The sequence below is a fragment of the Aythya fuligula genome, chromosome 2 (assembly GCF_009819795.1).
Source record: "Aythya fuligula isolate bAytFul2 chromosome 2, bAytFul2.pri, whole genome shotgun sequence".
NCBI lineage: Eukaryota > Metazoa > Chordata > Aves > Anseriformes > Anatidae > Aythya > Aythya fuligula.
Window position 1 is genome coordinate 4122809 of NC_045560.1, and position 27268 is coordinate 4150076.

At 36.1% G+C, this 27268-nt stretch overlaps 1 protein-coding gene across 5 annotated transcripts in view; it reads right to left on the reverse strand.

Moving 5' to 3' along the window:
• The window catches only part of ADCYAP1R1 (ADCYAP receptor type I), a 138534-nt gene that overhangs the window by 51049 nt on the left and 60217 nt on the right, over positions 1 to 27268 (reverse strand). For all 5 annotated transcript variants that reach the window (XM_032182860.1, XM_032182859.1, XM_032182857.1 and 2 more), the window contains exon 5: positions 2698 to 2805. In XM_032182860.1, the coding sequence (XP_032038751.1) occupies positions 2698 to 2805 (108 nt within the window). The remainder of the gene's footprint in view (positions 1 to 2697; positions 2806 to 27268) is intronic.

The following is a 27268-nucleotide window of genomic DNA, read 5'->3' on the forward strand; positions in this document are numbered from 1 at the left end:
TTTTAAATATATATATATATTTAAATATATATATATATATATGTTTTATATATAACAGGAGAAGATTTATATATATACAGGAGAAGACTTTCCAGTTAAAAGGTTAGTTATGTGATGGAATAGATAACACTGAGCTGACGCTGACTTTGAGGAGGGAGACAGATTAGACAGACTAGATGGTTTCTGAGAAGCACTGAGAGCACCATAATTACTCCATAAACGAGGGCACCATAGAAAAGAAATTTCATCAATAAAAGTGAGAAGGCACTATTTTTGTGGGGGATAAAAGGAGGAGCATTTGAGATATTCCTTGAAATAAAAAAGAACAGTAAAAAGGTCTGCTGCAGAGGTTTGTTGACAGATGGTCAGAGATTGTCTAAGATTTCCTAGACTTTAAATGCACACTCTATGTGCATCTGGAGATGTGTATGGAGAGACATCACTCTGTATGGACAATCAAACTAGTAATATCTGAGCATTACGTAAAATAAATAACAATAAATAAATAATAATAATAATTAATAAATAAAAAAGAGACAAAGAGAGGGGGAGAAAATTTGAAAATTTCTGCCTATGTTACCATGCTTATATTGAGGATATGGAGGGGAAGCAGATTAAAAGCCACCTAACAGAAATTTGGAGAGGTACTGCCTTGAGCAGCAGGCCTCCTGCAGTTATATCAGAAGATAACAGTAGATCAGCCATCTGTTGATGCACAATAAACAACATAAACGTATTTTGTCTGCAGGCTGCAAACATCACTGATAACTGGACAGCAAAAACTTCTGGCTGATTGTGTATCCTGCTCAAAGGATGACCAGAACTGGTTTGACTGTCAGGTTGAATGACAAAAATTGATGACAAAATTATGAAGAACTAAAAACCAAACAAACAAAAAGCATACATACAAAAACAAAAAAACAACCCTGGAATATGGAAGAATATTGCCTTTCCCATGCTAGATACAAAACCTCATGAATACTTGTGTGTGGTTTTTTTTTTTTGTTATGGTTGACTATGACAGTTCAGTAAGTATCATTGTACCCACTGAATCAATACTGGACCAATATTGAAGCAGTAAAGATTATGTTTAATTATCTTTGTTAATAATTGAAGCACATAATATTATAGTAATAACTTTATTTATCTATCTTATAATTTAAAGAGGGATTTATATTTCTCCCTTCAAAAATTAGGTGCCTTGTTTATGTGAGTTGTCTTTAGTATTTGCTGGATAATGAGAGATATCTCCAAAGGGTGATTTACCTCGTGTTTCTTGAAATGACATACATTGTCTTCTGTTGGTCTTTTTTTTCCTTATTTTCTTTCAATTAATTAAAGATGGAGTCCAGTGAACTAATCTAGAGAAGACATTTGAATTTCATATGGATATTTTTACTGAGGTGGTGATCACTCTTACATTCCTCTCCAATTCACAAAAGTATTGACATTTGCTTCTGTGTCTAGATGAGTTCAAATGGTTGTATTTAAAGGTGGGGATTTCCTCAGTTCTGGAGCTGTGTATGAAACACTAACTGTCTCCCCAAAATTATGCTCTGCATTTAGGAACACTGAGAAGGTGAATTTTGTACTCGACATTATATATGAATAATTTGTTGGCAAAATAATCTTTGGGAAGAAGGATCCCAGAGGGAAAATGGTGAACCTTTACTTCAATGGAAGGTGCTAATGAAGTAATTCATGCTAAGCTAGATGGGTGCTGGGGTGAGATGGACAAAACTATGACTGACAAAGTCTTGTTAGCTAACTCTGATAGTAGAATTTTGCCACCCTCAATCATTCACCTGGGAAGCTCATTTCATTGCATCATGAAAAAAATAATTTTAAAGAGATCGTCTAATAAATCTATAAACCTTCTGTGAACATCTTAATAGTTGTTTCCTCCTCTCCATACCCTCTCATTTTTACCCAGTAAATTTTCATGTATTTCAAAGTTAATATATACATATGTGAATATATATATACATATATACAGAAAAGATAAGATATACATATATAAGAAAAGATAAGGGGGGGTTATTATCACACAAACAGTAGCTTGAACAGACTCACCATTAAAATACACTAAATAATATTAATAATAAGTAAATACTATTGCTACTAATAACATAGGTTTCCATATTAATAGCACCTAGTTGGGCAGCAGGGGCTGGGTTGCATATGGATTGAAGCCAAGTGTCTGATAGGGTTCGGTTATCAAGCATGAGTTCATGAGGCTTTTGGTTCGAGCTTAAAGTAGTTGGGAAAAGAGAGCAAAGAGAAAAAGGAAACAGCCTGGATGGCCATAAGCAGTACATTCTGCAAGACGAGGGACAACTCTGACAGGAAGCAATGCATGCTGGAAGCAGAAATATTTCATTTCACTACATTGCAACCTGGGCAAGTTTCTAATCTTTTATTTACTTTTATTTGCTTGCTTGGTTGCTGGTGTCAGTTGCAAGGGGCAGTAGGATGCTGACATCTCATTTCTACAGACCATAAAATCACATGATGGAGCTTCTGCATCTCTTGCATAACACACATATCCCATTTTTCTACTGCATGCTTTTGAACTGAAACTCAACCAACCCTAGGCCACTGAAGAGTTTTTGTTTTCCCTTTAAATTGAGCGGTTAAGTCAGATTTTATAGTCATGCTGGCCATGCAGAGGCAAAGAACATGGAGAAAATACTTTACCATCTTCAGAGATGATAAATCTGAACAATGCAGGACACTTGACAAAGACAATTTCACCCACACTTGCAGGTTTCCAGCATGTAATATTGTCCCACATTCCTGGGCAACCTATAGAAGAGAAGTAAAGATACATTATGGTGCAAATCCACATTATTATTATTTTTTTTAAAAAACAATTATCGTAGTTTATTGTTGGTTCTTCTTCTATCCACAAATGTGTGCTTGGTTAGAATGATAAATATTTTTTTTTCTCAGTTTTCCCTGGAAAAGAATAATTTGTATTGAAGCATAAGTATGATATAGTTGTGTGGTTCTATAATGGACAGACTCTAACCTGGCAGAACAATGTCATTTCTTAGTCCCAATTAAATCATTCCAATGTAAGTCAGGAATGAATTTTCCCTTGAGCATGGAATCTACCACCTTTTAGCTGTCTCTCAATAGTGTTTTGTTAAATCTGTATTGTCTCTCAATAGTGTTTTGTTAAATAGGATGTGTGGATCCTATTTTCAATTTCAAGACCATGACTTTCTGAAGACTCTAATCTTTGTCAAAGGTTGGATACTGGCACTTTGGGGAATTTAACTCAGGAAGGTGACTGGAAACTGAAAAACACATTTTGCTTCCTCCTAAAACTGCTTTTTGTGTATATGTGAGGGAAGCTGATCTCTTCCATGTTGTTCATTCTCTCAGGAAAATATTGGGTTTAGAAGTAAAAATTACTCCATTAGTAAAGACCCATCATAACATCATCCACTGTTTTTTTCAGCACTCTGCTCTAGAACGTATAAACTCAAAATATCAAAAGGACAATTTTACCTGTAGTGATTTCTTGCTAAAGGCAGAATCAGGCCCTTAACAAGCATTGAGGGAGAAAGCCTTGAATTAAAGAACTGAGTGGTGAATAACTGACCTCCTACTAAAAGATTGTGCCTTGTATTTCTAACCTGAAAATTTCTATTTCAAATTTCCAGTCATTATATAGATCTGGCTCTATTTCGGTTCTCTATTCCTTAGGTCAGGAACTAGGTGAAAGCTTCCCACTGTTTCCTACCTGCTCACACACGTAGGTTTTAATCTTACCAGAAACAAAACACGGACATACCTGACATAAAGGCAAAACACAGTCAGAACAAGAAGCATGCAGAAATAGGAGGTGATGAGATTGGGGATGGGAGGTTTCATCTTTTAGGACATAGGAAGAAGTCAGGTTTTATGCATCAGAAACATGACAGATTATGACGGGTTTTCAAGAAGCACCTTTCTATGCATGACTCCTGTAAACCTGAAGTCACCATCTTAGAAGCTCATAAACCTAAAAACTTACACGGTATACAGAAAAACTCAGAAATATCTCTCAAATTTCCTACTAATGTACAAATAATGACTTAGTGAAGGAATCTCAAATGGGGATCATCAGCTACCTCAGCAGGAGAATAAAGAAAGACCAAATCTAAATGTCCCCATGACTTCTTTGCATTTGATGTTGAAGTCAAGCACATAATCTTATCAATTGTTAAAAGCTGCAAGTGCCACACTTTTCTAAGTGGTTTTCTGTTGATATACTTTCTCTTTGACTATGTGCCAGGGAAAATAAGATCTTCAATAAAAGCAGATAATACTTCAAAGTGTCATACTTTCAGACTAGGAGAAGTACAGTATCATGAGGGTTGGCTGATCAACTGCTTTACATAGCTTGGACTTTATCAACTTGTGTGATAGTATGAAATAGATAGACAGCAGTGGAGGATGTATTTTCACAGGAATGGGTTTTGTAAATTTTCTCTATCAGCTTCAGTGGCAGGGAGTCAAGTCCTATGTTCTCTCATGAAATATAAGCCAGATACTACCATGTGTGGTAAATAAGACAGTTATGAGTTTGAAGAATTAGGTCAGTGTCAAACGACAATGTTATAAGGATTCCATATTATAAGCATTTGATAATCCTTCTTTCAAATTACAGGATGTAGCATCAGATTACATAAATTATTAAAAAAAAAAAAAAAAATAGTTACCATATAACATTCTGATTCTGTTATCTAAAAATCTTTCAGCTTTTCCAGACCCACCAGAATATTACTAGAAAATTGGTCATTAAATCACCACAGGAGTTGGGAAAAGAAAAAAAAAAAAAAAAAAGAGAATACATTTCCTTCTCCTCATCCCTTTCTTTCACTCATACGCTAGGTTGTTTCCTTCACCAGATGAAGATCTCATTGTATGAATACTGTGATTGAATTGAATATCTCCAAAAGAATTGAAGACGGGGTTTTGAAAAGTTCACTGGTATGGTCAGTGTACTAAAGATGGAAATCAAGATCAAATTGAGCACTATTAGATTTTACTGTCTTTGATAGCTACTGTTTGTCCGCACAGGAGAAACTGTATTTACCTTCTAAATCTGAAGATGCCTAGTAATAGGTTTATAGTTCACTAATGAATGGCAATCTGTTCAAAAGCATAGCACATGTAAATATCCATTTCAATGAGACATTTACTTACAGGAGGTGTTAGAAACAATCAAAGTAGCTAATAAGATCTTCTGATAACCACCTGCTAGCCTTGCTCACTTAAATTAAATGGCTTTGGTAGAAACAGGGAAAGCTTTCTTATTTTTTATTATTACTTTAACATCAGTTGTCTTCTAAACTCTGGGATAGCAATAGATACTACAAACCAACCTAGAGAAATGTGTGGAAATCATCATACTGCAGAAAAGATAGGGAAGAAAATGAACAAATATTTCATAGCACTATGTATCAAATTCAGTTATACTAGATGTTTGTTATTTTCATATTACCATGCATAGCTAAAAATAGCCTCATTTAAAAGGCTATAAGTTTGTTGTGCTAGAAAAGACTGATGTGCTGACATTGAAAGAGAAGGGAAAGAAGCAAAGAGTAGTCAAATACTTTGCCCAAGTTACTAAAATAGATGAGTGATGAAGATTGGAAAGAATTCATTAAGAAAGTTGCCTGATCCTGTCTGGAAAAATTGTATTGGAAAACAAAAATTTAAAAAAGCAAAGAAAACAATGACAAAAAATTCAATGTAATACAAGACAGTGTGGACAATCCCCTTACATTTATAAACCATGGTACAGACACAAGCTCCTGCTGGGTGAAATCTGCCCATGGAAATCAATGTGACTTGAGTGTGAAACTGCACAGCAGGGTTCTTCACTGGCACTGATGGTATGTCTCCATTGCCATGTGATGTAGGCATACATGAGCTCACTTTCAAAAAGGTGGCTTAGACACTGTAAGAGGAACATGCATCTTCAAGAGGGCAATTTTCCTGTTTCTTAGCATGTTAGGAATAAAAAACATCAGGAAATAATTTTAAAGAAAAAGATTTAGTGTGTGCCAGGAAAAAAAGAAGGGGAAGAGGAAGGGGAAGGGGAAGGGAAAAGGGGAAGGTGAGGGGGAAAGGGGAGGGAAAAGGGGAAGGGGAAGAGGAAAGGGAAGGGGAGGGGGAGGGAAGGGGGAAGGAAATGTTCCTTAAACTTTGTTCCATTCATCTCAGCTAGCTGAAGTGATGCAAAGCTTGGAATCTGACCTTGAGAAGCTACTTAAATCCTCTTCATAACATGAGCAGAAGAGTGTTTCTTCTTATTTAGTTAGCTACCTTCTCTTCAATGGGATATCTCACCCTTTGGGAGCCCCATTTGTCAATGACTTTTGGAGAAATGCAAAGTAGTTAATTTAACTACAGGATTAGTCATGATTGATTTAATTTCAGATGGCTAAGACTTACCTACGTAACCTTACTCAGCTAAGTGAAGTTTCTTCTGTAGTCCATGGAGAGACATTTTTCAGATAGGGATAACCCCATTTTAACATGGCAGTGGTGATGAATCGCTCTGTAAGTGTACTTCCTTCTCTCCACTGATTACATTCAGTAGAATGAGTATAAGAATTCTTATCCTAAACATCTGCCTATTGAATATCTGAAGCGTATATTCCCCATAGGGTTTATGTGGTCTTTTGCATTACACATGAACCAATAGCCTTCTGGGCACAGAGCTGACCAGTAGCAATGCAGCCTTAGCCACTATCCTGCCCTGAGTGAAGGAGTCTTGCTGAAGGCTGAAACATGATACTGCAGGCTGTGAATGGTGCCAGCATATTTATATAGCTCCCAAGCAACTCAAACCGCAGGCAAACCACAGTGGCTGCTTATGGAAAACCACTTGGTCAGTGGTTTTTGGACCACTTGGTCATCCTAATCTCAAGCTTCTGCTTGTAAAAGTGTGAGGAAAAAAAAAAAAAGTTTTTAACTAAGCTCCCTGTGGCAGTGTTCACCTTCTATTGTGACTGTTAAATATTGAAAAAGTGGGGTCCTGATTTCAGCTGAAGAACAATATGCATTCTATATAAATTTCATATGAAGCTCATGACAGCTAAGTTGCAATTCAATATTATTGAAATTGATGGCGATGCTTCACATTCCTAAGGATGGATTTGACTTGGCAACAACTGAAAAGGAATAGCTCTACAAGAGAAAAGCCAAATTTCATACCAAGGAGAAAACTGTGTATTTTTATCATTTGTAAGTCTTCAGATGTAATTTTAAGATTATGCCTAGCACTAAAACCATTCCAGTCATCTTCCCTCCTTGGAGGGTCACACAAGTCTTCTTCTTCTCCTTAGCTTTAAATTAAGCCTCTTGGAGCAAGATGTTTTCTCTCTACCTTGCTACTTCGGGCAGCTGAAATATTCTCTTCCTCACTGAAGTGTATGAACAAGAGACAGAAAATAAATAAATAAAATAAAAATTCCCAAGCTATTCTGACAGAATAGCAGTGACAAAGAGCTCTTCTGAAAATAGCTTGGCTTTCTTTATCTTCTTCCTCACCTCTGTCAAGAGCTCTTCACAGTCCCAGTTTTGATAGTGGCTAGATATAACAACTGTTTTCAGGCAGTCCTGTGGCTAAACTTCCCCAGTTTCAAGGAAAGGACCTTGCTTTAAATTGGCTGCCTGCTATCTTCATGCAACATGGAGCCACTGTTACCAGGACCGTGTGCAAACTGTTCTTTTTGCATACATCTGTGTCCTATGACCTCATGGCACCTCTTCTGCAGTACTTTTATTCACACTCTGTATAGTTACATGCTCTTTATTGTATCTGCAATACCTCCCATTTCCTCATTCTTTCCCTAGTGCAACATAACTGCTCATTTCTGGCATTCATTTTTGGCAGGAGAAGGTGCAAATGCAGAGATGTGCCTTTGGATGGCAAGGCCTGTGTAGTAAATTACTGTGAAGTCGTTCACTCCTTGTAAAGTGGTTAAGTCAGTCTTACCTGGCCCCTCTCTGTGAAATTTGTGAAATTCTTTGTAATCAACACACCATTTTCACAAAACATAGGAATTTGCATCTCTGACACTACTACACCTCTGACAAATATTGCTGATTTATTCAGAGACCTTAAAATTGTTGGCTGAAGTGAGGGTGTGAAAAAAGACATGACAAGACAATGGACTAAGGGGTTAATGGGCCAATACACAGACAAAAGGTAATAGATAACACATTTTCATAAATTTTGTTTAATTGGAATATTAAGAAAAAATGCAAATACATAAATATGATATTTCTATATTTTTTCACGTATGGAAATGAAGGCTTGAGGTGAAAGTCAGTCCATTTGGCTTACAATGTTCAGTTTTAGTTTCAGCTCTTTTTCTCATTTATTAGTTTAAAATGTCACATTCAAGGTCATATTGCCTTCAGAAAAGTAATATCAAAGAAAACATAATGTAACAAGCCAGTATATTAAACTGAATTATGTGATACACAATAACTTTTAAAGGGCATACTACATATAAAGCCCTTCAGAGAGAGGGGGAATATGAGATAGGCGCTTCCTGTTCTTTCATAAATCTAGGTAAATAACAAAACAAATAAAAGTTTAAGCAAGGCCTGGGTACGAGGCTTGGAGTTTCAAAGGTGATTGACATTTCAAAGTAGAATTACCTTATAGGAGCTCCTATTGCAGAAATGGTTTCTCTGCAGGTGTTTCAATTTAGGCAGCAAAATCATAACAGTCAGATTCAATAGTTTCTTTTTGAAAGCCCAGGACATAAGAAAGTAGAAAATAAAAAACAATGGAAATTCCAGAAAAAGCTACAAAACAGGGAAAAAATACTAACAGAATATATCCTATGTTGGAAAAGAAAATACTTGATCATTTGCAACTTAAAAAAAAAAAAAATAAATAAAAAAAAATAAAAAGGTCATTCCTTCCTTAAAATGTCTTACATACAAAGCAGGAATGAAAGAAGCCCAGTAGAGAGAAACATTTTTTCCCCTTCCCAGTTACTATTTCTCATAGCTCCTGGCATTATTTGAACAGTGCTTATTGATATGCCATCTAAACCAGCTATTACACTAAGAATTTCTACCTTTATTCAAATTTTCCTACTGCTGCAGCAAGAAGCACCTTGTTTTGTCTATCATGGCACTCATTCACCTTTAAAATATAAATGTTAGATGTGTAAATATGGGTTATGTTCTTCTCAACCTCTTTTATAGCACATAAAAACAAAACAAAACAAAAACAAAACAAAAACAAAACAAAAACAAAACAAAAACAAAACAAAAACAAAACAAAAACAAAACAGAACAAAACAAACAAACAAAAAAAAAGGGAAACCTCCTGAGGACACTGCTGTATGGTTTCTAAGATAAATTATCTTCTGGAATGCCTATTTTCTGCTTCTGATTAGAACAGGCACCAGGAGAAAGACTAATTTTAGGCTTTAAAAGTCTGTATTCATAGCATAAGAATTCAACACTTATTGTTCAAGTCACTCAGCTAGGGTTGCATAAGAAGAAAAATAAACTGTGGTCAAACCTACCAGCAGTTTGCCCACATTAACATTTTTCATTGCCTTTCTCTAGAGAACTGCTGCTCCTGACATGCTTGTAAAGTTATGCAACACTGCTGCATTTTAAATCTATTTTTTTAAATGTTTCATTGTTTAATTTTAATATTTACAATCTTTTTTTAACTATTTTAAATCTATTGTTTATATAGTGATAACTGTATAAATTATAATAATATTTTCTACTGGTATGTCATTATCGGTAAAGTTAGTTGCTTTATAGGATGATATTTACAGAGATCTAAAAATTCCTGAGTGCAACACTGTTTTAAAATAAGTTATAAAAAATATTGGCTTAATTTATGAAACTAAACATTGGGGGAAAAAAATGATTTGAGATACTTTAATTTTTATCTATTAAGTTAATTCTAGACTGTATTAAGAACTGGAAGTGAAATAAACAGAAAGAAAGGGCTTTCTTTGATTATAACAGTGGGTCTGTTATACAGAAAAAGAAAACAAAGAAAACAATGAGACAAAGATGGCAGGCTTTAGCTCACAAGAGATGAAGTACATATGCCTTGCATTTACCAAACCTAAATTGGGGTTTTCAGAACTAGAAAATTTTATTTATTTATTTATTTATTTTTATTTTTATTTTATTTTTATTTTTATTTTTTCTTCCTAGTATTCATCAGGGAGGTTTTCACCTGCTTTGGCTGTTCTGCATCACTCAAGCAGTTTGATTCACTTTCTTGATATATCTCAGGAGCAAGCTACTCAAATTATAAATCAGAACTCTATCCTTATTCTTACTATTTACGTAGGGAAACATACAAATACACATGTAGGGATACATACAAATACACACACTAACCACTGTTTGACCATGATCTGTCTCAGAGGCGAAAAGAAAACCAAGATCTCTTCATTTGTCCAGCAATTCATCCATTAGAACTACTCTCCTCATGACAGTGAAAGATCTTGTCTATGTCTTGTCTCTACCTATAATCTTCTGTGAAATATATCTAAACAGGAAAGCCTAATGCCAAATTATTATTATTTTTCTTTGAACATTTTATACATGGCAAAGATCAGCCTTTAAATGACAGAAGCTATTGGACTTGATAATTCTTGTGGGTCCCTTCCAACCAGTATATTCTGATTCTATGTTATCTACAATGAGAAAGATATAAAACTTATAAAACTATTTTCTTCATCTAAAGCTGTTTATTTCTTTTGATCACAGGATATTTATTCTAAGTTCATGCTTGTTACTTTTCTTGCATTGTTACCAGCCAAGAAAACCTCATCCAAGAAAATCTCAAAAATCCTTTAAGTGCTGCCAACCAATTGGCCTTAGGTGAGCTTTGGAGCATTTTAAAGGGAAACTTCCGTTTGGCAAAATCTTTGGAACATTTCTTCATCTAATTACATAGGGGAGTAAAAAGCCAATTATCTGGGAAATTGAGAGGTTTTATTTAACTTCCTTTAAAAGGAATTGGTTATTCATCTGTGAGAGTCACCATTTTGCTACTCTGGAGGCAGAAAAACTTTGTGAAATTAGTCAGAAAATTAGGAGATTTTATTCTAGTGCTGCTGGAGTACAGAATGAAACTTCCAAGTTGCCAAAACCTGACCCCGTGCCAAGATCACCAGCTGTGGATGATCTGGCATCACTCAGGGCATGTGTAATGTGAGATCATGGGTTACTGCTGGAGGCAGCCTTGCCTGGCAGCAGCTGGTACCCCTCGTTCCTTTTATTGCTGGTGGCAGACAAAATGGCTATCATTGCCCTGCCCTACCACCATGCCATTCTGACTCACTTCCCTCCTTTCTTAGGAGAAGCAGAGATAATGCAGTTGTCTTTATCAACTCTGTCTTCCATTAATTTTCTAAGCTGAGAGAGAGGGGAAAAGACAGCCTATTCCACCAGTGCCTAGAAGGCTTTGTGTACATCACAGTGCTATTAATCTTAATCCCTAAGTCACTAGGATCAAAGTCATTTCTGGGAAAAAGATAGGAAAAATACTGGCTACAGAGTTAGACAAAGTTTGAGAAAGAAAACAAAGGAATAACAACCAGAAAGGTGTGTTCTTCTATAAAGGAGAAGAACTCTGCTTTATCTATCTTCTTCTGTCAGATCCTCCCTAAATGTTTCATCTCTTTCACACATACAACCTGCCTAAAACTAATGATTAACTAAGGACAACAGGATGGAGCACTACAAACTGTTTCCTATCTTTTTGAAGTGTTTCAGTTAACAGTATTAACTAAGACTATTTTTGTCTGTGTTAGTGGAGGAGCTGGGTAGAAATATAGGTCTCTAAACTTTTTATTCAAAACATATGTGCATGCTAAGTTTTCACAAGTATTAACATACCTCACAATGAGCCCTGGCTTTCAGCTAGGGCTGTAAACAAAAATTATTTCCAAGCTGTATAAGAGTCCATTGTCACTTTTGCCACACATGGAGAGTAGTTGATATTTGGCCCATTGTAATATTTACGGGCCTATGAAGAAGACATATGTAAAGATCAATGGGATTCATTCATTGCCATGGACACAGAGAAAATAAAAATTTTCTTGTCATGTCTTTTTGGTGTTTTGGAGCTTGTATTCCTTTGGAAATTGAGAGAGGATGGGGCTGTATGGGAGAAGAAATTAAGAGGATTTGGTAGCAGGTCTTCTGAGCATTAATGTTTCACAGAAATAAATTCAGGATCTGCTCTGACACAAATGGAAAAACAAAAACAAAAGAAAACAACAACTATAAAAAATATTTCCTTGATTTGACAGTTTTTAACAAATTGCACAACAGTACTACAGTGGGACTAAAATGGGACATAAGCCTTGAAACAGTCTCTCACTGTGGGGCTGTGCTTTGAACTTAAAAAATAACTAAATAGGATTTTCATTGAGATTTACTCAGAGCAAACCCGAGCTGAACAGCTGCCTAATCAATGACATTTGCAAGAACTTGGACTTGCTTCTTAAAGGATAAATAGACTAAACAAAACAGACAGGCGTTGAACAACTGAAAATATCAACCAACCTCAAGGGGTATGTGACTGGTAATTTCAGAACTTATGTTAAATTCCATTGCATATATATTAACTTCTCTCAAAAGCACTTACAAATGGTAATGATTTAGGTTTCATGGTAGCTCTGTGGGTAAGAAGATTTTCTGCTCTTTTTACAGCTTGAAAACAAAACAAAACAAACAAAAGAAATAACATTGAAAACTAAACACCCTCCAGAGCAAGAGTTGTAATAAAGCTCAGAAGAAAGCTGACCTTTCATTTTTATACTCCTGTCCTCATTTTCTTGCATTTCTATTGTTTATAAATAGTTATCTAAATGGAGAAGGCACTTCTGTAGTAGAAGATAACTTATAACAGATCTCAGGCCAAATTCGTTCTTGATGTAACCACAGTGACGCCAATGTGGATACACTTGAGAGGCATTTATTCCTTGTTTACTCCTTCAAATCTTTTGAGAATGAGAAATGACTGAATTAAATAACTTAATTTCTTTCAGTGTGCAAATTCCATAATCTCTCCTGGAAATTGTTCTAGTGGTGAGTCAAACAATTCCTTATTAGAGCCCATGGGACCTGATGATCTACTGTAAGAAGCAAAGGAAATAAATGCATTTTAAAAGTCTGGTTAAAAGGCATGTTAACACATTGTGTATCTCCTGTTTTATGATGAACTTCTCTGATTCGGCCCACAGTGTATTCAGAAAACAGCAAAAACATTACTGAAGCATAAATCCAATGCAGTATTTTAAGGATTTGCATACACCTAGGAAATTTTGGTCAGTATATAAAAGACTAAAGTAAATTATATCGTTCAGTAAGTTCTCAGCTGCAAGATGTTTTCCAGTCCTAAGTAAAGATTGATGGTTTGATCTCTGCAGTTTACTACCTGAAGTGAAAAGGCAATGTGAATAGTACTGATAGGTGAAAATGGAAGTAGAGTGTATGACAAAGAAGGATAAAGATATGTTAGTGAGGCATGGAGAAATATCATGATCATTCCCCTGATACTCTGGTAATTTGTTGGTGGTTTCTTGGTTGGATGGTTGGTTGATTTTGGAAAGGTTTTCAGCACTGACAGAATAGGCACAAACATAATGGGATGTAGACTGAGAAGAAATGACCAGTGACATCACAGCCAGACCAGTACTATCCCCAGGAACCAGAGGCCATATATGTACTTAATCCAGGAGAAGTACAAGTTTACACACTTTTTGAACTCTGTAGTATGTAAACTACAGCATACATCTCTCCCAACAGCCTATAGTAAAGCAAAGAAAAACAAAATCCATAAACATTATAATGAGATCCAGGAAGAATCAAACAAAAATATTTCCAATATCGAACAAAAGTATTTCCAATGTCTTAAATACATTAAATATGTTAGGTGAGAATGCCCAGAAAACCATAGGAAGTGGTCACAGGTCACAGGTCCAAGTGAAAGTAATACAAAATCTGAACCACTAGGGACAAGACTATTCCCTTGCCTTTGTTAGAATTTGGATCATGTTCTTTGTGAACAAGTGTGATCCATCTATCTTTGTCTAAAGATTAAGAGGATACAGGAAGAAATGGGAAGCAGTTATAAAGGTGTTCTAAAGGTGTCATCACTACCTGACTTAAAGCATAGAAACAGTGATATTAATTTAAACTTCCAAATATACAGCTATACACATCAAACCTCCAACACTGCTGTGTTGGAGTCACTACCTCCATCAAAGCTACTACAGAAGGCATTGAATGAAGTGGTATTTTGGGAAAAACACGTTTAAAATATATTTTTAACCATATTTGGACAAAAAAAAAATAATCTGCAGATCTTCATTTTTCTTTTGCTTACTCCTGTAAATTAGGAGTTAATTCTAACAAAGTCACTGAGTTTCTTTATGCATTAAGTTGCTGTACGTTGGAGACTATTAGTTTGGAGAATTTAGAGATAAGTTAAAAATATATATGAAATTGAAATAATTGTGTTATTCCTTTTCCCTCTGTTCTCAGTAGAAAGTTAGTCCTGCTAGAAAGAGAAATTTTTCTGTAGTATTGCTCATAAAATGTGTGGGCAGGTAATTACACTCCTGTCTAAAGTAATAAATAACTATGAAAATTTGCATACATATAATCAATATTCTTTTACTGGTGATATTTCTTAGAATGTTTAATAATCACAGAAACACAGAAAATAAGGCTGGAGGGAGATATGGTTATATGAATAAAGTTCATTCCTTGCACCCAGACAAAATAAACTATAACTAAAATCTCTAAAAGTGAATTTATGAGTTCTCATTATTAGTGACTTCCTTATTACCTGGACAAAGGATTAGAATGTATTACAGAGAACAGTTCTGGACATCTTAGCACTTACAGTAAAGGTCCAGAAACTTTATGTTTCAACCATTTGATGATCAGTGACTTCCAGGAATTGTGATAGAATCAGTGTCATATATGAAGATGGTAAAAGATTTCTTTATGATGTTCTAAGAGTGAATAGATGTCAAATTCCTAAGCAGAGGGGAAATTAACCCATACTGTAAAACACAGTTAAGAGTGTAGAAGGTATTTATAGATATAGGTGTGTATTTATATAGGTATGGAAGTATACCTATACTTGGTATATGGATGTATATAGTACTATTTATGATAATATATAATAATATACAAGAATATGTATATAATAATATATATAATAATATGTATATAATATATGTATCCTCAGATACCTATGTCCATGGACTACGTTTTTAGGGCACTTGTCGAACCAAAATTAGAAAGCACATAAAAGGTTGCACTGTTTATAAAACAATCAAGAAATCTTATATGTATTGAAATGATCAGTTGTTGTAATTGCATCATTTAAACTTTTATCAGTTCCTGATCTTTGAAGAATAATGTGAAACAAATGATCATACAATAGACTGACTAGGAGTACTGTATTTAATATTGTTCTTGTTTATTCAGTTATGATAATAATGGGTTCTGTCTTAAGTCACTTGCAGGTTAGCAGAGAAGGGGTAGAATCATATTAGTCATTTTGCTGTACGTCCAAAAACCTGGAATGGATTCAAGTATTCATGTCTTGTGAAGAAAAGATGAGGCATGTTTTCAGAATATATGCAACAGTTTTCCAGTGCATTTTAAATAATCGTTTGTTATTATTGCAGTTTGGCTTTGCTACTGTCTTATGTGTTTTTTTTTTGTTTTGTTTTGTTTTGTTTTTGTTGTTGTTTGTTTGTTTGTTTTAAAAAAAGGAACAAACCAATCAATTTGAGCAACTGTTTGAGTATGAAACATATGGTTTCATTATCAAAAGTACAAGCTGATGTGGAGAGGCAGGCATTCAGGAAAACTGAAATGGCTCTTAGTGTAATCAGAAAGGCAGTAGAAAGGATAGATGAGAACAGTGCATCCAGATGCTTGTCCACAAGATTCAACTATCTGCTCTTGAAGAGCGAAAACTGTACTACTGTGGTGGTTTTACCGTGCTGGGCAGCTAAACCCCACAACCGCTCTCTCACTCCCCCTCCCTTAGATGAGGAGGGGGAGAAGTAAAGCAAAGAACAACTCACGGGTTGAGATAAGGATAATTTAATTAAAGGGAAATAATAATAACAATTAAATAAAGACTACCATGAACTAAACAATTTAACTAAGGGGAAATAAAAAGGGAAAGGGGAAAAGGGAGGGGAAAAGGGAAAAAATAAAAAGAAGGGAGGAAAACAAACAAAATGAATGAAAGCTATATGGAAGTGCAGAGGACAGAAATTACTTTCTACTTCCCACAAATGAGCGATGATTGACCACGTCCTTGAAGCAAGACCTCAACGCATGCAGCCGGTGTTCGAGAGGAGGACCGACGTTTTCCCAACGAGAGCCCACCCCTCCCCTCTTCTTCCTGTTCCCACCTTTTATTGGTGAGTGTGACATCACATGGTATGGAATATCCCTTTGATTGGTTTAGGTCAGCTGCCCTAGTGATGTTTCTCTCCTCACTTTTTGCCCACCCCCTAGGAGGGTTAGAGAAAGGCCCAATGCTGTGACACTGCTGCTCAGCAGTAGACACAACACTGGTGTGATAACACTGCTGTTCCAGCTACAAGTACAGAGTACGGCACTGTATGGGCTGCTGCCGGGAAAGTTAACATTCCAGCCAGACCCAGTACAACTACCTGCAGACATGTGTCTTACTTGGCAAAACTAGCTTGGCAGGCTCCTCCTCTGGTTTGTTCCACAGGGAGTCGGAAAAGAAAATTATATAAGCAAATTATGGAGAATCAGGGAATTGCGGATCCAGAAGTGAAATATGAAGCTAAAATCATTTAGGTTATGGATACAGCTTGATTGTGACTTATTTTACACATTAAAACACTTGGATTTAGGCGTTTTAATATGCAAACTGAATCTGAATCTCAGTATTTGTCTATCAGTTGTATAAGGAGTCTTGGGAGACTAGCCAGTTAATTACATCCAATACTGCAATTTTTCCCCAAGAAGGACATTTTTCCCTAAATACAGAGCCCAGTACTCTTTACAGTAGAGTTCTCTATACTGAAATACATATTGATAATGCCTATTGAAGTCAGGGGGAGATGAGGTTGCAGACTGACAGCAGCATAATGATATCTCAAGAAGAGTAAGAGCTGTTCCTGGTGCTGACCCTCCAAAATATGTGTTTACAGTATAGTGTAAGAGGCAGGTAATTACTTTGATTCACCTATAAACCTATAAAGCACCATGTATTCATCAAGCTGTCAAAATCACAAGTTGTCATGGCATCCAGGAACAAAATTCAGAGATGAGAAGAAAAAGAAAGAATTTTTATTTTAACTGAGGTCACTCTGAATTCTGGATGATAAGATTACTAAATTCTACTCCTTTCCTACAATCTTAAAGGAACAATACATATCCTCAAAAACAAACAAATAAAAATTAGAATTGGACTCTAACCTTCAATATTCCTATAGCTGTGAAATAGAAAACAATAAACAAACAAAAAAGAAACAACAAAAACAAAAACTAAAGATCACACATCAGTAGGAGAAAAGGTATATTATCCTACTTGTGAAGTATTTGAAATTAACAGATTATATTAAATACATGTCAAAGACAGAGATGGGGTCACTGAATCTCCCTCTCTCTTCCTGTCTTCTCTCCCTCTCTTCCTCTCTTCCTCTTTTGCTAAGTAGCCTACGTGTCTGCTTTCAACAAGCTAATGTGAGCTGAATTTAGCCTCTAGAGTTTGGTGCAGTACAGTTGCACCACTGAATAACTTTTTTTTTTTTTTTTTTTTTTTTTTTGTGTGTGTGGTGGAATTCATATTACAAAATAAAATCTCAAGATGGAAATCATAAAAACAGCACAGGACAACCCCCCTTTTTAAATACTATAACATATAAAATTATTCCCTCTAGGATGAAGTCTATACCCACAACGATAAAATAATTGAGAAGAGTTCTTATTTGCTTCATTTGTTTCACAAAAATGATGGAAAATAATGTAAAATTGTGAGATCTTTCCCTTTCTGCTTTCCCATTCCTTCTATTTTACAAGAGAATTTTGGGGAAGGAAATGTACATTCTCTTTTCTGCTCTTTTGTCAGGAGCAAATTGTAATCCACTTTCTGAGTCAGCAATGCTGGCTAGCATATGGGCAAAGCCACGCAAGGATTTCCCTTTCTCCACCCTCATGCTCTCTAACCCAGAAGCTAAAAACAATATAATGAATACAGGACATGCAGTTCCTGCTGCTTCACTCATCCAGTGATGGAAGGTGCTGTGAAGTTAAGCAGGTGCTAGAGGACTGTCCCCACATTTTATCTCTCTTCATCATCCCACAGAGGAAATAAAGGTTTGATCCACTACAACTTTCAACAAAAGAAAGGGCATAGAATCATAGAATTATAGAATAGCTCTTACACTTCTGCAATCAAAGCTGAACTATGTCTTTTTTTTTTTTTTTTTATTTTTATTTTCTCCATGGAGAGAGGAGTAGATATCGATATCTTTTCTACTGCTTAGCAGATGGAGTAGCTATACTTGTTATATTGCTGTAGCTTTCTTGTCTGTCTGAAGATAATTTAACTCACTGTCTTTCAGTCTTATTTTGCTGAGGAAAAATCAATATGCAAAATCTGTCAGCAGTCCAAATTATTACACTTATTCAATTACATATATTATTGAGTAGGCAGTTTTACATAATGAAGTTCTTGGCTTAAGTTTGTAAGTGAGGTGTATTAATAGGTAGTGGATGTAGCTCAGAATGAGCTGAAACAAATTAAATTGTACAGTTGGGTAATTTTAGTCATTGGCCACCTATGTTAGAATATTAGTGCTTGATGAAGTCTTATCATAAAAAACATTTCACAGTAAAGAATAGTCTAAGAACAATCTCTTGAGCATTTGATAGAGCAGCACTTGATCCATGATTAGAGCTTCCCAAATGATCCTATAATACATACAGATACTGAAAGGAGTAATTCTAAATATTTCAAATGCAGTATGTCAGAATGTGAAAAGAAAGTGATTTTTAAAGCATACAGAAAACCTTAACACTGAAGTTCTTCACTAAAAGCCATTGAAGTTAGTGCTAACTCCTTCTTTTTCCTATTGCATTTAATGTTCTGTCACTGGTGATCTAAGTACAGGTAACCCTTCCCATTAACAAAGGAATCAGTAACTGGCAAATGTGCCTTCCAGAGTGAGATTCACCTGACCAATTGCCAACATCTACATTTGAATAGTCGCCAAAATTTTTGTAGTAGTAGACAGAGAGGGGTAATCCTAGAGAACAATGTCTCTCATCTGAAAGCAGACATTTGAAGTAGGTCTGATGACTCATTCCCTCAAAAAGCCAAATTTTGCCATTGACTGTGAAGGCAGCTATGGGACAATAGCTGAGATAAAATTACCTAAAACATAGAAATCTCAAACTCCATAAGAAAAACTCCATGCTGGCTCTGTGGAGGAAAAAAAAATATATATATAAAAAATCCTTCAGCCCAGATGAAGGACTGAATAGACAGAAGAGGTGGAAATTGAAAGACACTGCAGGATACTTGATTTTCCTGGTCATTTCATGCAAATGATTGAGTGGCTGACCATAATCCTCACACGATAGAAAAAGGGGGCAATATGGTCACACTCTCCTGCAGCAGGTCACAAGCTGGAGCATCATTCCTTGTGCACGCTTGTCTTTGAAAAGCCTTGTGTTCTACAAATTCATAGCCTTGTCAGCTGATGAAAAAACAGTGGCACACATTGGATCTCTGCTCTATTCTCTATTCCCTTCCCAACACCAAGCCATAAACACGAACAAGAATCATGTCATTACCATCAACAGGAAAAGTCATTACATGTGGGGAGCTATTTCAGGGTAGAATGGGAATCAACAGGTGTATTATAGATACTTCATCATATCAGGGTGATAAAACATATGCTCAACACAACCAAGAATCCTACTTTCAGTCTGTATTGGTAGGTCCTACTATATCTACTGGTCATACTTTGTGAATTCATTAGCAACAGATGCTGAAACCTGAGGAATTACAGAAGGGAATCAGTATTTGCATTTTGTCTTTATTACCCGTTAGCCTATGTACCAGTGTCTTTTACAGCTGTTCAGGCTTTTATAAGCTCAAGCAGAGATCACAAATTATTGTTGTACTTTCTTATTTCTGTCTTTGGTTAATTCTAACTAATATAACTAAACTCTGTATGTGTGTGTACATGGTAATCCTTTAGTTCCTCTGCTAGAACAACCAATTATGTCCCTGTTAGTCGTGCTTATAATAAAATTTTACTGATCTATTTTTTTTATGTCTCTACAATCAATGCAAATATATAAGCATATAGTTCCCATAGGTTGATTAATATCCTTCCACAAACAAACTTGCCATTATTTTTTTTAGAGGTGTCACTTAGGAAACAAGACTGGCTCTCTGGAGATGCCTATCTCTTTCCACTGAGCTTTAGTGAGTCCTACAGCTCTTTTATTCTGTATGTGAAATTAAGTGGACTTCTTCTGCCTTGGTGCAGGTAACTAGGGGCACCTGAACTATTACTTGACCTTCTGTTTCTGATCCAGTGGCATTACTCCTGTAAGTCTGTGCTGCAGATCCTAGAAACCAGTGAACTGTGCCATTGATTCTAGAAAGAATCAAACTCACTCTCTTACTACAGTGTTTAGTAATCTTATTACAGTGACATTAACTGTCTAAAGAAGCTCTAAGTACTTTTATCAGAAAATACAGCAAACAACAACAATTTTTTTTGTGGGAATAGTAAGAAAATAACATTTTTACGGGATAACCTTTTAAAAGAATATCCAGTTGTCTGACACCCGACTCACTCTTTTTACAGAAACATAAAGTGTATTCAAGATTTTGAAAATGTGGTTTGAATTCATGAAAGCACTAATTCTGCAATCAAACTTATTCACTTCTGGAGAAGTCTGCAACAACTGCCTCATGGCATACAACACAAGTATGCAGTTTAAAAGGAGCTGCAAATATATGATGAAAATCATACTAAAATCATATATTGTAATTGATTTATAATTCAGATGATTTTTCATCCCAGCCACAGCACTATAGACATTAAAAACCTATGTATTTGCAAGTGGTCACAGCTTCTACCTGTGAATCTGTCAATGAATCCGAAGGTACCAACAAATAACACAAGTGCATGAAAGACCATCACATCTTTCATTGCATAAGTTTTACTGATAGTCATTGTTCATTTTTAACAGTGTGCATTTACATGTAGTCTCTATATACACTCTCCATATTTGTTCTAGATCACCTTCTCATTGCACATTATATTCAGTAGAAAGAAAAAAAAAGAAAGAAAAAAGAGAAAGAAAAAAAAAGAAAGAAAGAAAGAAAAAAAAAAAAAAAAGATGCAGGGTGATTTAATGAGTTAGCTGTCACCAGAGAAACAAGAAACTCAAAATAGAGCTGCATAATAAACAATATTTTGTTTCAAAGGTTAAATTAAACATGGAAAAACAAAACAAAACATTTAATTCAGTGTGGTAAGATTTTTTCCTTCTTTTCAGTTGACAGGAAATATAAAGAATTTAACAGGCAGGCAGGAATTTTTATTTTTAATTTTAACATTTCATTAATTTTTAAATTAAATTAAATTTAGTTAGCAATACTTCTAAAACGATGTTCAGTAGTGAAATGTCAGTACAATATATTTTTTCTAATTTGCTAATGGTTATTATTTTTCAGCCTAAATTATTTCAAAATTTTACCTGACCCCCCACCCCTTTTTTTTTCTTTTTCTATAAATTAATATTCTGCTTGAAGAAAAATACTTTTATTTATCATTATACTTTTTTGTCACTTTTATTTCCTGTATTGTAGTCTTGTCTCTAAATTGGAGAGACACAGATCTGAGGGAAGGACCAGCTTACTTGGTGGGTAAGGAATTAGCTGGATTGTCACACTCAAAGAGCTGCTGTCAACAGTTCAATGTCCAAGTGGAGATCAATAATGTTCTTCAGGGGTCGGTATTGGGACCAATGTTTTTTAACATCCTTGTTGGTGATATGGACAGTGGGACTGAGTGCATCCTCAGCAAATTTGACAGTGACACCAAGCTGTGTGGTGTGTTCAACACACTGGAGGGAAGGGATGCCACCCAGAGGGACCTGTGCAGGCCTGTGCGAACTTCATGAGGTTCAACAAGGCCAAGCTCAAGGTCCTGCACCTGGGCTGGGGCAATCCAAGCACAAATATAGGCTGGGCAGGGAATAGATTGAGAGCAGCCCTGAGGAGAAGGACTTGGGATTGTTGGAGAAGCTAGTTATGAGCAGGCAACATGCACTTGCAGACCCAAAAGCCAACCATATCCTGGGCTTCCCCAAAAGCAGCGTGGGCAGCAGGGTGAGGGAGGGGATTGTTCCCTTCTGCTCTGTTCTTGTGAGACCCCATCTGGAGCCCTGCACTCAGCTCTGGGGCCCCAACACCAGAAGGACAGGAATATATTAGAGCGAGTCCAGAGGAAACTACAAGGATGCTCAGAGGCCTAGAGCTTTTCTGCTGTGAAGAAAGGATGAGGAAGCTGGGATGGTTCAGCCTGGAGAAGAGGCCTACAGGGGGCTACAAGAAAGCAGGAGAGGAGCTCTTTGTCAGGGAATGTGTTGATAGGACAAGGGGTAATGGATTTCACTGAAACAGGGTAGATTTAGTTTAGATATTAGGAAGAAATTCTTCACTCAGAGGGAGGTGAGGCCCTGGCCCAGGCTGCCTAGAGGAGCTGTGGCTGCCCCATCCCTGGAAGTGCCTAAGGCCAAGCTGGATGGGGCTGGGGGAAGCCTGGGCAGGTGGGAGGTGTCCCTGCCCATGATAGGGGGTTGGGATTTGATGTGTTTTGAGGTCCCTGCCAACCCAAACCACTCTGTGATTCTAGGATTCCAGACCTACTCCCAGAAATTAATCTCATCAGAGTTAATATCTTAGCAAGTTGCCTGGACAAAATCCATTCCACCTTTTATTTTCCTTTAACTCATGTTCCTCTGTTATTAAAGAAGGACTTCCTGGCAGTTCTGGGGATTATAAAAGTAATAGCTTTGAAAGAACCAGGTAGGAATTATAACTATAAGTACATTATGGCATGGAAACAGTAGCTCATACACATGTTTTCCAGTTAATTGTACTTTCAGAGCTGCAGGCATTAAGTTTCTGTATTTTTCATTTTCTTCTCTACCCATCTGAATCAAAGTCCAGCAAATGCTGAGTAGATAAGTAAACTCAGATTTATTATCAGGGCTTACAAAGTATGTAGTCCTCACTTGAACCACCAAAATGCCACTGAATGTGTCGGCAGAATATGTTCATACAGTCCAAGGAGATAATAGAAATTTCTGCTCCATTACAGCAATTTTTGCATCTTTTCTCTGAGTCATCGTAAGTGACCATTGCCAGGCTGATGATCACTTCACCTAAGTTTTACCTATCTTAGGGAGAGCATATAGACTAATTTGTTCTCCAGCTTCCTTCTAGAGTTTTTTAAAAAACAACAACAACAACAACAAAAAAACACATTTCAGAGAAAAAATATATCCCCAAAAGCTCAGGAACCCATATCAAATTATATCAAACTGGGTTACCATTAGGAATAGCAGGGACACAGCATTCTTTTTTTCCTCTGTAACAGATGATCCTGATTTTTTTTTTTTCACTGCAACACACTTCCAGGCTTTCAACTTCACTACTGTGACTGAGTTTACAGAAGGCTCACAACATCCCCTTTAGCTGCTGCTGCTCTGTTTGAGAACAAGATTCCTTTAATAGCCTGGAGCTTGGTTTATGTCTGATCTGTGAAGGTTATATTAATTCCAGTGCTACTGCAGTATAATCAAAAAAATTCATACCATCTAACTTCTGGTCCCTTTAATGATTGCTTTAATAGACAAGAGAGAGAAATTGGCACTTCTAACCACAGTCTTCTGTGTAAGCTGGATGTATAAACTAAGGCAAGTTTAAGTCCTGTAAATACTTGTAAAGGTAAGTGACTTCTAGGTACTTATCGTCATATATTGACTATAATCACAATCTAAATAGCTATCATTAATAAAGGCCTCTCTACTTTAGACAACCACATTCAGGTGACATGAATCCATCCATTGTTTGTCTTTTGCTCAATCAGATTGTCCTTTGCTCAATCAGACAATGACAGGACAAGGGGGAATGGTTTTAAACTAAAAGAGGGGAGATTTAGATTAGAGATTAGGAGGAAATTCTTCATTCAGAAGGTGGTGAGGCACTGGAACAGATTGCTCAGACAGGCTGTGGATGCCCCATCCCTGGAGGTGTTCAAGACCAGGTTAGATGAGGCCCTGAGCAACTTGAAGGCTGGGACGTTTTTTTTTTGTTTGTTTGTTTGTTTGTTTGTTTTTGTTTGGTTGGTTGTTTTTTGTTTTTTTTTTTTTTTTTTGCTTTTTTGTTTTGTTTTGTTTTGTTTTGTTTTTTTAATGCATCCTGCGTTAAGATTGGCATGACCCAAGAACCCAAGAAACTCTCATCCAGCATGAGATATCTCCTCTAACAGTCTTTCCTAGACACCAGAGATGATAATAGGTTAACACAATCTGGATGAAAAAAATATATATATATATAAATGAATAAACAAATAAATAATAGAAAAGAGTGCCTATGGATCAGCAGAGAGCTTTATCAATTGCTGTGTGGCAGAAAGTCCCTTTTGGACTGATGGCAGCAAGAACAAGGTCCAGCAGGAATTTGTGTAGCTTTACAATACAAGAGAGATGAAAATGAACAAGTGAGACTGAAAATACTGATGTAAGAAATAGCCTGGTCCCACCACCAGGAGAAGCTGAGCTTAGAGGCATAATTTTCATTATCCTTTTTTTTTTTTTTTTTTTTTTTTCTGCCCTTAGCTTCTATTATTTCCCTTTATTATTTTAATTCTCTCTCCACAGCAAAGGAATCAAATTCTGAGTTCTTATGAAAGTTCATTTTCTTCAAACTCTCTTTTTCATGCAGATTTTGTAGGTGATGGCTGGACAGAGATGGACACATAGGGTAATCACATGCACCTTTTTTCTCTTCATATAAAGGCTTCTGAAGAATTTAAAGCATTTAAAAGGGAAGAAGACAACATAAAACTCACAGAAAAACTAACAGAAAATCTCAATGCAATCATTGTTTCTGAAGCATTATAGGCAGAGCACAGCAGCAGAGGGAGGGAAAACTACTGTGAAGGATAAAACAGTAATGAGCATAACATCTGGGCCTGAGAGGCAGAGTGGGAGGGAAAACATCAGAGCCCTGATAGTTTAGGGCTGGCTGCTTTCCATAATAGAGTGCCAGCTTTGCTTTTCAAGGCCTATGGTTACAGTTGCAACATCAAAATTGTGCTCCTATTGGACCTCACCCAGAGGAGCTCTGGGGAACCTCTTAGTTTATGTCTGTATTCACAGATGCTGAACACAGCAAGGGGGCAAAGCAAAGGAAGGAGAAGTAAGTTATTGTTGCAAAATGTAGGAATCCATAATATGGTTTTCTGCTTTTAACTTCAAAGTGCATTGCCTTCCATGCACTACTTTTAGCTAGGAGAAATATCAGTACAGAAGACCAGGCCTCAGAAGAACAGGACCAGAGAACCTACTATTACTATCATTAGTTTTTACACCATGTAGTAGGATTTATGGAATGAATGTGATGTGGAGTATTCTTTGGGCACAATAGGTTCTGTAACATCATTCATCTAGGTATTGTAGAAATACAGTTTACAAAACCTGTTTGTGTCCCAGATTCAAGTTTTATATGTAATCATTTGACTTTGTGTCACCTGCAACAGAAGAATATGGAGCTATCTTTCTTCCAGAGGTTTCTGTAGTTTAGCTGATTTCAAAGATTTTTTTAAATTATTATTATTATTATTTTTATAAACCACAGTAACTTGAGCATGTGGCTGAGCCTCTGCAGACTCTCCAAAAATTCACAATCTCATTTTGTACCCTGAAGCCCCTATGAAAAGGAATAAATCATCAGAAAACTTTTGTATGAAATTGTTTTATGTAAATTTGTATATATACATAAAAAAAAAAAAAAAGTCAAAAGAGGTACTTTTATGCTCCTTTTTGCTCTTGAATAAACAGAATTGTATTTACTAGCTAGGAAGGATTTTTTCCTTCTTTCAACTTTTTTTTCTGAGTTATTTCTTGATTTTTCTTTCTTCGAAGAGAAACGAGCTAACGTTTTCCAGTGCCTTAGTAAGGATTAGCAAGTCTTTAGTGAGTCTTATTAGTAAGTTTTATTAGTATTAAGTAAGTCTTTAGTAAGTTATTAGTAAGTCCTATTCTTACAGATGAATAACAAAAAAAAAACGGGCTGTTTTCACTTCTCCCGGGTGAAAAATTGTTTGTCTGCAGCAGGTTAAAAGTGAGAGAAACGAACACACTGCAAATATGGCTGCTTACTTTACGGTCGGTTGTTACCTGTCCATCAAACTTCTCCAAAAAATGCTTGGTAATTTAACAAGACATGTTCAATCATGGTGAGTAGTGTTCTATTCCACTAAAAGACTGGCAGCAAAAGAGCTTTGGGAGTAAGCAGGTGCTTCCCAAGTGTTTCAGTGAGTGAATTCATGTCAGGTAGATTATTCCTTATTAGAACACCTATTCTTAGCAGTCACCATCAAGGTGCCTTTCAAAACAGAGTGAGTAGTATGTAAGTAGTATATAGAATAGAATGGCTTGGGTTGGAGAGGACCTTAAAGATCATCTAGTTCCAAACCCAACGCCTTTGAGCAAATAGGAAGAAGGCAGTTGAGCTCTGCTGATGTCCCATCCTAATAGCTTGTTGGGAATTAGGTGGCAGGATCTGGCTTGAAATAAGTGTCATTTAATAAAAGGTGAGTCTGAAATGAGGTTGTAAAGGAGATAGAGCGGAATGTTATAGGTCCAGCACAAGAAGTGAAATGAAATATATTTAAAATATATCTACAAGAACTAGAAATGGTAGGGGGAAAAGGCAATAAAGATGATTTTTTGAAATAATTGTCTTTTAAGCAAGAAAAAACAAACAAACAAACAAACAAACAAAAAACATAATTCTTTAATGGAAAATAACCATCTCAGAGGAAAGGTGGCTTCTTTACCTAAAGCCTTGTATATGGTGGAATTCATTGACACAGGATGTGGTGAACAACAAAAGGATTGTTTTAATTTAGATGTGTTC